Here is a 13,668-nt window from a genome sequence, read left to right as displayed (position 1 = left end):
TACTCGGTGGGTCTTCTTACATCGGAACCCGTTCTGGCACTCATTGTCCCGAGATTATCCAGTCTTTGTGCTCATTCAGAACATGACAGAATAGAGCTTCAGAACTGTGTACACAATCCAGAAAGCCCACTTTGTTTCCGCACAAACAGGATTTACGTTTACTATTTTATTTTAAATGCATTTATTTTAGAGGACTTGAGTTGAGTGGGCCAAACCACAACAGACTACTGTAGCCTACTGGTTACAGATAGCCTCAGTGATTGAGTTATATCAGTCTGTGCAGTAGAGCTAATCCTGGACACAATGAGGCTTGCATACACATGCCCCTTACCCCTAACTTTGTGGCAGACACAGACATAATAGTGCATAAGGGGGTACCTATATACACTAGTGGGTTTCTCCTGAAATTCTTACCAGCAAGGACTTTCGATTTTCTTTCATTCACCCAGTCCAACAAAAAGTGTCCAAATTACTCTGACCTTCCCACAACCCTCCTCTTTGGGCAGTTCATGAATATATATTTTATTTTATTACATTTAAGAATTGATTTGGTGACATTCCTTAGTGAGACACAGAAATGTATTGAGAGAAGTCAGCAGGTGTTATCTTTGTAAACCAGTGTTCGGTGGCATGTGTAGCTGCAGATACACATGCTGTGCATAGTCCGCCGTCTGGTGTTGGGCTCGGAGTGTTACAAGTTGTTTTTCTTCGAAGAAGTCTTTTCGAGTCACGAGACCGAGGGACTCCTCCCACTTCGGTTCCATTGCGCATGGGCGTCGACTCCATCTTAGATTGTTTTTTTCCGCCATCGGGTTCGGACGTGTTCCTTTTCGCTCCGTGTTTCGGGTCGGAAAGTTAGTCAGAATTTCGGAAAAATTCCTTGGTATTGTTTCGTTCGGTATCGGGTTAGATTAGAACAAATCGACACCGAATCTTGAAGAGCTCCGGTAGCCCTTCGGGGTAATTTCGAACATCCGTCGGGGCCTGGTCGGCCCGACCGCGTGCAACATCGAGACTGATGGAACGGACCCCGTTCCGATTCTGTCCTAAATGCCATAATAAATATCCTTATACGGATCAACATTTGGTCTGTAACTTGTGCCTGTCCCCCGAGCACAAGGAGGATACGTGTGAGGCCTGTCGCTCGTTTCGGTCGAGGAAAACGCTCAGAGACCGAAGAGCCAGGAGGTTGCAGATGGCGTCCACGCCGACAGGACAACAACGGTTCGAGGAGGAGGAAGAAGAGACTTTCTCCATCCATGAGTCGGATTCCGAAGAATTCGACGTCGAAGAACAACCAACCGTGAGTAAGACGTCGAAACAAAAATCACACGATAAAACTGACAAAGCCCAGGGGACGCCACCGCCAACAGGCCATGGCTTAACCCGGAAAGTAGGTGACCGTCCATCGGCACCGAAAAAGGGCGAGCTGGTGTCGAAGTCGTCCGACTCAGGTCGAGACACAGGCACGCAGCAATCTCGGGACCAAGAGAGTGGTGCAGAAAGGGGTCGACACAGAGACAGCGGCACCGAAGTTGCTCGGCACAGAGACAGCGGCACCGAAGATGGTCGGCACCGAGAGGGCACGACGCCAAAAAGAAGAAAGATCTTGTCGGAGCCGAAAAAATCCAGAGACACGGTTTCGGTGCCGAAACACCCGGCAACCGAACCGAAAACCGGTTCCTACTCAGAGGAACAAGGACTATCCTCTCAAATAAAAAAACACAGATTTGAGGAGGAATTACAAACAATAGAACCAGATCACACGCAAAAGCGGATCTTTATCCAAAAGGATACAGGGAAGATCAGCACTCTTCCACCAATCAAAAGGAAAAGAAAACTTGACTTCCAGCAAGGAGACAAGCAACCACAAGCAAAGGTGGTAAAGAAGGTAACTCCACCACCCTCTCCACCACCGTCAACTCATGCATCACCGGCACAAACTCCACCACACTCACCAGCTCATACCACAATGAGCCAGGATGATCCGGATGAATGGGACCTCTACGACGCTCCAGTTTCGGACAATAGCCCGGAGTCGTACCCAACTAAACCCTCACCACCTGAAGACAGTACATCATATGCACAGGTGGTAGCTAGGGCAGCTGAATTTCATAATGTATCGCTACATTCGGAGCCTATTGAGGATGACTTCCTCTTTAACACCCAGTCCTCCACCCATAGCCATTATCAAAGCCTTCCCAAGCTCCCAGGAATGCTAAGGCACTCTAAACAGATATTTCAGGAGCCAGTTAAAAGCAGAGCCATAACTCCAAGGGTGGAGAAAAAATACAAGGCACCGCCCACAGACCCTGCTTTTATTACATCACAACTGGCACCAGATTCAGTAGTTGTGGGAGCAGCTCGTAAAAGAGCCAACTCGCATACATCAGGCGATGCACCACCTCCAGACAAGGAGAGCCGCAAATTTGATGCAGCGGGAAAAAGGGTTGCAGCACAAGCGGCAAATCAGTGGCGCATCGCCAACTCGCAAGCACTCCTAGCGAGATACGACAGGGCTCATATTGGGATGAGATGCAACATTTCATCGAACACCTCCCCAAAGAGTTCCAAAAATGAGCGCAACAGGTGGTGGAAGAGGGACAAAGTATCTCGAACAACCAGATACGGTCTTCTATGGATGCAGCGGATACAGCTGCAAGAACAATAAATACTGCAGTCACCATAAGGAGGCACGCATGGCTGCGCACACCTGGGTTCAAACCCGAAATCCAACAGGCTGTGCTCAATATGCCGTTTAACGAACAACAATTGTTTGGGCCGGAGGTGGACACTGCAATTGAAAAATTAAAGAAGGACACTGATACAGACAAAGCCATGGGTGCACTCTACTCCCCGCAGGGCAGAGGCACATTTGGCACATTTCGTAAAACAACTTTTAGGGGAGGGTTTCGAGGTCAACCCACAGAAACCAGCACCTCACAAACAAGACCACCTACCTACCAGGGACAATATCAAAGGGGAGGTTTTCGGGGGCAATACAGGGGACAATTCCCAAGAAACCGGGGAAAATTTCAAGGTCCCAAGACCCCTCAAAATAAACAGTGACTCACAAGTCACACAACCCCTTCACACAACACCAGTGGGGGGAAGACTGACCCAGTTCTACAAATCTTGGGAGGGAATAACAACAGACACTTGGGTCTTAGCAATTATCCAACATGGTTATTGCATAGAATTTCTCCAACTCCCTCCAAACGTCCCACCGAAAACACACAATATGTCAAAACAGCATATAGACCTTCTAGGACTAGAAGTTCAAGCATTACTGCAAAAGGACGCAATAGAATTAGTACCAAGTCGACAAAAGAACACAGGAGTTTACTCACTGTACTTTCTAATACCGAAAAAAGACAAAACTCTAAGACCAATACTAGATCTCAGAACACTAAACACCTACATCAAATCAGACCAGTTTCACATGGTCACACTACAAGACGTAATCCCACTGCTCAAACAGCAAGACTACATGACAACATTAGATCTAAAAGATGCGTATTTCCATTTACCAATACATCCTTCGCACAGGAAATACCTAAGGTTCGTATTCAAAGGAATACATTACCAATTCAAAGTGTTGCCATTCGGAATAACAACTGCGCCAAGAGTCTTTACAAAATGCCTAGCAGTAGTAGCTGCACATATCAGAAGGCAGCAAATACACGTGTTCCCTTACTTAGACGACTGGTTAATCAAGACCAACACGCTAACAAAGTGTTCACATCACACAAATTATGTTATACAAACCCTTCACAAGCTGGGTTTCTCCATCAACTATGCAAAGTCACACCTTTTGCCGTGTCAGACACAGCAATACTTAGGAGCGACAATCAACACAACAAAAGGGATAGCCACTCCAAGTCCACAAAGGGTTCAAACATTTCACAAGGTAATACAGGCCATGTATCCAACACAAAAGATACAAGCAAAAATAATATTAAAACTCCTAGGCATGATGTCTTCATGCATAGCCATTGTCCCATACGCAAGGTTGTACATGTGGCCCTTACAACAGTGCCTAGCATCACAATGGTCACAAGCACAGGGTCAACTTCTAGATCTGGTGTTGATAGACCGCCAAACATACATCTCGCTTCTATGGTGGGACAATACAAATTTAAACAAAGGGCGGCCTTTCCAAGACCCAGTGCCAACATACGTTATAACAACGGATGCTTCCATGACAGGGTGGTGAGCACACCTCAATCAACACAGCATCCAAGACAATGGGACATTCATCAAAGAAAGTTCCACATAAATCACTTAGAACTGTTAGCAGTATTTCTAGTGTTGAAAGCATTCCAACCCATGATAACCCACAAATACATTCTTGTCAAAACAGACAACATGACGACAATGTATTATTTAAACAAACAGGGGGGGACACACTTGAGACAGTTGTGTCTCCTAACACAAAAAATATGGCATTGGGCAATTCGCAACCAGATTCGCCTAATAGCACAATTTATTCCAGGGATCCAGAACCAGCTAGCAGACAATCTCTCTCGGGATCACCAACAAGTCCACGAATGGGAAATTCACCCCCAAATACTGAACACTTACTTTCAAATTTGGGGAACGCCTCAAATAGATCTATTTGCAACAAAAGAAAACGCAAAATGCCGAAGCTTCGCATCCAGGTACCCACACCGGCACTTCCAAGGCAATGCACTATGGATGAATTGGTCAGGGATATTTGCGTACGCTTTTCCCCCTCTCCCTCTCCTTCCATATCTAGTAAACAGATTGAGTCAAAACAAACTCAAACTCATACTAATAGCACCAACATGGGCAAGACAACCTTGGTATACGACACTACTAGACCTGTCAGTAGTACCTCATGTCAAACTACCCAACAGACCAGATCTGTTAACACAACACAAACAACAGATCAGGCATCCAAACCCAGCATCGCTGAATCTAGCAATTTGGCTCCTGAAATCCTAGAATTTGGACACTTAGACCTCACACAAGAATGTATGGAGGTCATAAAACAAGCTAGAAAACCTTCCACTAGACACTGCTATGCAAGTAAATGGAAAAGATTTGTTTATTACTGCCATAATGATCAAATTCATCCATTGCATGCATCTCCAAAAGATGTAGTAGGATATTTACTACATTTGCAAAAATCCAATCTAGCTTTCTCTTCCATAAAGATACATCTCGCCGCAATATCTGCTTCCCTGTTTAGAATACCTGTCATTAAAGCGTTTATGGAAGGCCTAAAGAGAATTATACCACCAAGGACACCACCTGTTCCTTCATGGAACCTCAACATCGTCTTAACAAGGCTCATGGGTCCACCTTTCGAACCCATGCATTCTTGTGAAATGCAATACTTATCGTGGAAAGTTGCATTTCTCATTGCCATCACATCTCTAAGGAGAGTAAGTGAAATACAGGCGTTTACCATACAAGAACCATTTATTCAAATACACAAGAATAAAATAGTTCTAAGAACAAATCCAAAATTCTTACCAAAGGTTATCTCACCGTTCCACTTAAATCAAACAGTAGAATTACCAGTGTTCTTCCCACAGCCAGATTCAATAGCTGAAAGAGCACTACATACATTAGACATCAAAAGAGCACTAATGTACTACATTGACAGAACAAAAGTAATTAGAAAGACAAAACAACTATTTATTGCCTTTCAAAAACCTCATACAGGAAATCCAATTTCAAAACAAGGTATTGCCAAATGGATAGTTAGGTGCATCCAAACCTGCTATCTTAAAGCAAAGAGAGAGCTGCCCATTACACCAAAGGCACACTCTACCAGAAAGAAAGGTGCTACTATGGCCTTTCTAGGAAATATTCCAATGAACGAAATATGTAAGGCAGCAACATGGTCTTCGCCTCATACATTTACTAAACACTACTGTGTAGATGTGTTATCTGCACAACAAGCCACAGTAGGGCAAGCCGTACTAAGAACTTTATTTCAAACTACTTCCACTCCTACAGGCTGAACCACCACTTTTGGGGAGATAACTGCTTACTAGTCTATGCACAGCATGTGTATCTGCAGCTACACATGCCACCGAACGGAAAATGTCACTTACCCAGTGTACATCTGTTCGTGGCATTAGTCGCTGCAGATTCACATGCGCCCACCCGCCTCCCCGGGAGCCTGTAGCCATTTGGAAGTATATCTTCAACATTTGTACATTTGTAAATATATTACTTTAACCTTCATTTTGTACATACGTATTCATTCCATTGCATGGGCACTATTACTAGCATACACAACTCCTACCTCACCCTCTGCGGGGAAAACAATCTAAGATGGAGTCGACGCCCATGCGCAATGGAACCGAAGTGGGAGGAGTCCCTCGGTCTCGTGACTCGAAAAGACTTCTTCGAAGAAAAACAACTTGTAACACTCCGAGCCCAACACCAGACGGCGGACTATGCACAGCATGTGAATCTGCAGCGACTAATGCCACGAACAGATGTACACTGGGTAAGTGACATTTTCCTTCATTGGCCATGATCTGTGTCGAAGAGAGAGACTCAATCTACTCGTCAAATCGTATATTTCTAAAGGACTGGTGCCGGAAGTCCATCAGCCACCTGTTTACCAGACCTTTGCAGGTGACTGACCTTGTGGCCACCTCTGCTCTAGAGATATTTCAGAGAACAGGCTTTAAGGTTGTATCCCAACTTTTCGCAGATCTGCCCTCCTCTTTTCAGGCTCCATATAGAATCCCAGTACTTGAATCTCAGCCCTTCGTTTCTTGATGCAGACCAAGTGATGCGGTCATCCCCTCTGGCATGGGCTGATTTTGAATGGCAGGTTCAGGATATTAGCTTTGTAACGCTGACTGGAATCAGCTGGACATCTTTTCATAAGCTGGTTGCAGTGACACTTCTTTTGGCTTATGTGCACAGACCTAACAGTGCCTGTTCCAGGTTATATCCTCTATGTTTTGGCTTCTGTGATAAAGGTAATTGGAACAGCACCCAAACCATGCCCTTGCAGCTTCGTAGACAAAAAAGAGCTCACTATGCAGGCAGCAGTGCATTATGGGAAGGACTCTAAAAGGCAGATCAGGCAAATTTTACTGAATGCCCTGGTGTAGAGTGCTCCCCTATGTTCTCACACTCCTCTTCATGCCTCCTATTCCAAGCACCCAGACCACCGCAGGCTCTACAAAGCATACCTGCAGTGGAATAGATTAAAAGGGAAAACCAGCCGGTGCTGGTCAGGATTTGACTGTCATCCACAGAAGCCAGGGGATCTTATGTCAGGCATAAACTGGTGCCAGGCCTTTCTTACTGGTTCAGATCCCCAACCAATGCGTTCCAGAGGCACCAGGGACATCTTTGTGAATGCCGTTATAGCAGACTGCGTCATGACTGGCATCATGGTCACCTTTCGTTGCTGTTTGACAGCTCCACAGACTGAATTCAGAACCTCTACCTCGTATTGTACCAAGACTGTATTACTGAGCAGCCAATGCCTTTACTAACTCTCAGCAAGGAGTAAGTACATGCTGGTGCCCACATGGAGTATTTTTGGTAACTGTGATCATGTTGTAGGTACCAGGTGACTTTAAAAACGCAGAACATTAAAATTCGGTGCAAGTTTAGAACGGTGTTCATCCCTTGTAAGCCCTACTGATGATCCCACAACAGGAGTCAGATTAGAATGTCCAAAATCCTAAAATCTACAGCTCTGGAAACTTTACTCAACGTCTACAAGTTAAAAGGAGCTGAGGTTCTGCTGGCTACAAAGCAGAACATATTTATACCTTGCCCAATCTGTGAACGTAGGTTCCCCCGTCATGGCATGCATGCGAATACACACTCAACTTGTAGATTCCAACTCCCCAAGTAATGTAGAAGGACTGAGATAAATCCTCGCAGGTGCTTGTTTAAGTATTGTTCCAACCACCTTAAATCACGGCCACTACAGAGCTAGTGCTATGAATCTGCCAGAAAGAATCAGCCCTAGCCTTTTCTATCTACTCTTCTTTGGCTGAGCCAGTGCTTGGATGAGGCGAAACCAGCAACACGCATCTCATGTGATTTTCAGGCCCAGCAAAGTAACCTTGTGCAAGTAGCTAGGAGCCTAGGACGTGCTGTTCCTTTATCCCCGCAGCTCATCTTCACGCCCACAGCCGCCGTCACCACCATGCAGTCCGACGTCAGCACTGCACCCACCTGCCAGTCATCGTCGACCACGACAGCTCAGGTAAGAGCATACATGGGCTTCTGCTTCTGCTGCTTGTGTCAATCTGTCTGTCTGCCAGTCTGTCCACCTTAACGCTACTGCTGTTTTCAGATGCGGGGGCGAGTGTTGGGACGCTGCTGGGTTGACAGAAACAAAGGTTGCCCTCGTATCTGGACTGACCACTGTTTCATTCTTTGGTTGAGCAGGCGCAACTAATGGGGTGAAAATCCCATCTGAGAGAGTGGATGCAGGCGACTACTCTCTAACTCGTTTGTACCTCTATCCTGCAATTAAATCTGTGGGTAGGAATTAAATTTAAAAAAAACACGCGCTGAATGTTGACTGAATGTTTTATTTTCGTCCTGGTTCTGGTGCAAGTCAATTCATTTTTTAATGCATTCTATAATACTAAGCCGAATGTGGTCTGCGGTCACACTGGAAATAGCCATCTAGCGGGTGCTTTAAGGTTTCCAAAGGGTTGTCATTAAAATTTTGTCTTTCTGTGGGACAGCAGGAGCAACAGTTATACAACGGCCCAAAGCAGTGAGAGAGTTAGCGCTACAATGCAGTGTAAAATGTTTTAAAAAAATGATTAGGTACAGTGTCTTAGACGTAATAGTGTAATGTAAGGGATGGTCCTGCTGCTTAAAATGTGAGAGACTGCCCCCATCAGTACTGGCCTTTGCACCGAGAGCACCTGTTCTCGGCACCTCCAATGCCCTTTGATCTGTGATAGAATCAGCTACACATCCCTTGCCTCACGCACAAGCACTAGTCCAGGGTAGCCTCCCTCTACTGTCACAACTAGTTATGACTCCACCAAACTTTCCAAACTCCCGATCCTTGCATCCAAGCAAGTAAGACATTGAGTCAGTCCCTTCATCATCCTAGTCCTTAGGTACTGGTAAACCTCACAGCATGCAAAAAAACGTGCCCACACTTCTTTCCTTGAGGCTTTTATGTTCATTCATCAAAAGGTTTTTGCAGAGACCAGTGAAAAGTGGCTTAGAACATACATTGAGATGATTACGTTCACAAGTCAAGTGTTTCAAGACATTTAAAAATGTTGTGTGCATCTTACACCTCTGCTGGAAAGCTGACCCCATTCCACCATTTTTTTTGGTGTGCCATGCTGTCGCCAGCAGCGCTGAAAGGCTATTGCCACATCTTCTATGAAGCTGCTTTAATAATGCACTCTTTCTATCGAAAAGGTGTTGCATGCTACCACAACCTCTGTTTAGACACTCTTCCAGACATCAACTAACTAGTAAGACATAGCTTGCGTTTACCACTTCTGTAGGTAAGCTTTTTTAAGATCCACCACTCCTACTTGGAGGCTGTTCAGGGATCACACTGCTGTGTGTAAGAAGTGGTTCTTCCACCATATCTGCCTGGGGCTATAGCATGACACCCTGTCCCCCTCCCCGTGCAGGAAGGCTGTTGCATACATGTACCTACCCTACTGGAAGACTGTTGTCTGCGTCCACCACCGCCACTGGAAGACTATACCATGCGTGCCCCACCTTCGTTGGAAGACTGTAGCATGCGTGCACCACGTCTGCAGGGAGACTGTTGCATGCTTCAATACTTCTGCTGGAAGATGTGCATGAATGCACCACTTCTGTGGAAATACTCTTCCTTAGATGCACCACCTCTTCTGTAAGATTGTTGCGTGCATGCACCATCTCCACTAGAAGACTGGATGACTGTTCTGTACATGCACCACTTGTGTTGGAGGAATATTCCCAGCATCAGCCACTTAAATTAGGAGGCCGTTCCAGACATCCACGGCCTCTTATGGGAGGACCTATTCTGTATCCACTACTTTATTCGAATCTCGTTCCACTGACACATTTCCTCCACTGATAGTTTCTTAGATGCATTCATTGATCATTATTCATTTATTCACAGGCATGTGGTCACACATCACCTCTCCCTCTAGATTTTGGTAAATTACATCAGTGACTCGGAATAATGTTTGGCAGTGCACCAATGTGAGGCATTTTCTTCTGGTCCTGGTAAAGTGAGGCAATATTAGGCATTATCTTTTGGGGCTGATGCTATTTGTTACGGATTATGTAAGAACACAAACCCAGTGCACCTAAAATAGGATAGAGTGGGCATGTTTATTGGTATTTCACTCTAGCAGGGTAGGGAGGATGATCAAACACGAATGCCCGAAGGTTGAGGGGCTTAGAAACTCAGAAACTGTATAACAAAGAAGGAACCACTTAATAATTCCAGTGTCCAGTCAGCACTTAAACTTTAGAAAAAAAACATTTTTGTAACAGGTAAGTTAAATTGCCCACTCAATTTTTTTTTACAAAAATAAAACCAGAAGAAGCCAGTGCCTTCAGGGCTAGAGTTCGAACAATAAACATTTTATAACTTCTTTACGCTGGGTGCTAAAAATCTCCTTAATATTGAGCCTATGGCAGTATTAACCAATGTGGAATGTTTCACATGGAATATGTAATGCTCAGAAGTGCCCTGATCAGATCTCTAAAAACAGGGTTTTGAACGACTTGATACAGATAGAACTATGGTATCCCAGGCAGAACTTTGCTCCTGTGGTACCCAAGGATGTTCCAAAATAGAAGGAGCTGCCTCTAAAAATAGTCCACACCTACAGCATTTGAAAATGGCCATCTCATAAAACACCACGCAAACAGGATTTCCACCCCCCCAGGATCCCTGTCAACTTCTTGTGAGACCAGGTGGCTAGATGCTGCCTGCTAGTGATCAATGTACCTACAGTCCAAGTCACCAATGCCCAGGCAGTACTACACCCTTCTTCAATCTTTCACGGACATATTGAGTATAGTGGACTCGCTCCCAATAATTGTCTCATTGATGCCTATTTGCAGCAGGGTCCTCTCGTCCCACATCTAATGGTCGCAATAGAGTCTTTCTAGTGATGGGATCCCACAGGGTCCTGGGAGCACCCACAGATGTTCACAGCAGTACTAGTAGTCACTGGACTGGTAGAGGAAATCTTTGAACCGTAAGGGCTAGAAGTATAATTCAAATGTCTCTGGATCCACCTCTGGATGATGTGAAGTGGCTCCATTAAGAGGATGAAGACAAGTTGTCTCCTGGCCATACTGAATTAATAGAGTAGGCAACTACAACTATCTCACGTGCATGGTGAAGTGTAGAGATAAAGCAGGCTCATTCATCTTATGTTATGAAGTGGATGGAGCTCCCACGCCAACTTAGAAGCATCTCTTCCTCAACAGCATCTGGTCTTAGAGGACTTTGTGGCTTTTGGGCAGCCCTCGTTTCTTGTGCTCGGGTTAATTGTACTGTGCCTGCTATAAGACTCCAGTCAGATAAGCCTTAGGTTCCATTCCTTTGGATCGAGTCACTCTTCCTGGCAGTGCAGTCAAGCTCCTTATGCAGACCGGTATGCCTTTCTTCACAACTGGGGTTGCAGAGCAATGCGATTCTGTGGGCTTCCTCTTATTAAGCCCAGGATGGTGGAGGAATGCCACCCATCCAGAGGTTCCACTACTGCTTCTTGTAATCTGTTCTATACTGGTGCACAGACCTCCTTGGTCCCACTATGTTGAATGTGGTAATGGCTTAGCGGACCAATCTTTTTCCTCTTCTGGCCAGAAGTGGACCGCCAGGCTTATTAAAGTGCTACAACTTTTAAAAGTCTCAAAGCTTCTTAATCCCTTTTCCATGTTGTGAACCAGATTTGCAGATTTCCTACTGTCCAGACAGACTAGTTAGGGACTGGCCTAGGTGGGGATGTTTAGTAGCCTTCTCTGGTGAGATTTTTCTAGAGAAAATGGATACACCACCGGAAACAGGAGATGGGTGGGTTTCTCTCTTGCAGGCGAATGTGGGCTGCCTCTCTTCTCCACCCTCTGGTACATTAGTGTTGAACAGGGGGAAAACAGCGTGTATTTGAAGGCTGAAATGCCTGATATGGATATTGACTATTCAGAACAAATATGTCTTTCTCTTTTGTACAGGCAAAAACCTACACTACCACAATCAAAGTAGGAACAAACACCTGGGACAGTCTGCATCTTGTTTCCCAGCACCAATCTAAAACACTGCTAATGTAACCTTTCAACTTATTCTAAAGGGTTTCTAAGCCATGCTTTTAGATGTTTAGCCAAACGATCCTTGAGTCTGCAGGCCTGAAAGCAGAAGTGAATGCGTATGGGAAGAATTATGATACACCCAAATGATCCTTCACCACATCACTTTTGCACTTATTGTTGAGGTAGGGTGACCAAGGTCACCTCCGCTTCACAAGTAAATGGTCGCCCATAAATGTGTGCTCATCACAAACATTATCATTATAGTATGAGCTCTTTGATGACCTTGACAAAGACACCTTGGGGACGGGTGGGTTTCTTTCATGCAGGCGAGTGCCTGCACTAACTGTAGGCTGCCTCTCTTCTCCACCCTGTGGTACATTAGTGTTGGAGAGGGGGATACAGTGTGTACTTGCAGGCTGGCATGCCTGGATTGGATATTGACCGTTCAAGAACAAATATATCTTTACTATCCCCAGTGCATGACCCGGCAGTAGTGTAGGTCTTTGCCTGTACAAAAGAGAAACAATCAACTAAGGGTAAAAAGCCCTGGGCAGTGCGCATCTTGTTTCACAGCACACATCTAAAACACTGCTAATGTAACCTTTCAAGTTATTCTGAAGGGTTTCTAAACTATGCTTTTAGACTTTTAGCCACATGGTTCTTGAGACAGCAGGCCTGAAAGAAGAAGGGAATGCGTAGGTGAAGAATTAATGATCCATGAAACATGATCCTTCACCAAAACACTGTTGCACTTATCGTTGAGGAAGGGAGACCAATGTCGCCTCCACTTCACAAGTAAATGGTCGCCCATAAATGTGTACTCATCACAAACATTATCATCATAATATGAGCTCTTTGTTGACCTTGACAAAGAGGCCATGGTGGAAAAAACATACCTAATGTTCAGGTTGTCTCCTGTTAAGGCTTCAGGGTATGGGGGTCTTTTTGTGTCATGTCAGACCTCTTTCGTCTCGTGGGACCACCTCTCTTTTCATGTCTAATTGCTGGAAGAGTTGCTAATTTTTTTGTGCAAGGAGGATTAAAACACATCACGTTCAACTCCCTTCTTTTAAGCTCCGGTGAGGAGGTCTCATCATCAATCAGTGAGATACCTGAATTGCTTATTAGAAGAATAATCTAGAGAAGGATGGGCAGTATTCTCTGTGAGCAGGTATTGGAAGGAACAAAGTGTGCTTTAAAACTGCCTTCTCTTGGCAGAACCCACAGTTTGCTGTCTTTGAAATCTGTTTGCTTCCCCTCATCAAAATCATAATTTCGTCTGTTGAGCACCTACTATTTAGTCACACTTTCTAATTTCAGTATTCTCCTTTTTGTCTTTTTCTAGCAGAGTATGTTTTATAGTAGTGTCCACTAATTTAGAAGGTCTCAAACAGGGATGTATTTATT

General features: G+C 44.9%; 1 protein-coding gene across 6 annotated transcripts in view; it reads left to right on the top strand.

The window, feature by feature from the left end:
- Positions 1–13,668, top strand: part of PHC2 (polyhomeotic homolog 2) — a 635,967-nt gene that overhangs the window by 355,690 nt on the left and 266,609 nt on the right. For 3 of the 6 annotated variants that reach the window (XM_069240302.1, XM_069240300.1, XM_069240301.1), the window contains one exon: positions 8,066–8,224. The exons of 1 other annotated variant lie outside the window; for it this stretch is intronic. In XM_069240302.1, coding sequence (XP_069096403.1) covers positions 8,066–8,224 — 159 coding nt within the window. The remainder of the gene's footprint in view (positions 1–8,065; positions 8,225–13,668) is intronic. 2 more of the 6 variants (XM_069240304.1, XM_069240303.1) reach the window with 1 other exon arrangement.

This window comes from Pleurodeles waltl, chromosome 6, assembly GCF_031143425.1.
Source record: "Pleurodeles waltl isolate 20211129_DDA chromosome 6, aPleWal1.hap1.20221129, whole genome shotgun sequence".
Lineage (NCBI taxonomy): Eukaryota > Metazoa > Chordata > Amphibia > Caudata > Salamandridae > Pleurodeles > Pleurodeles waltl.
Note: the sequence above shows the minus strand (reverse complement) of the source record. Positions and strands in the feature narration are given on the sequence as shown.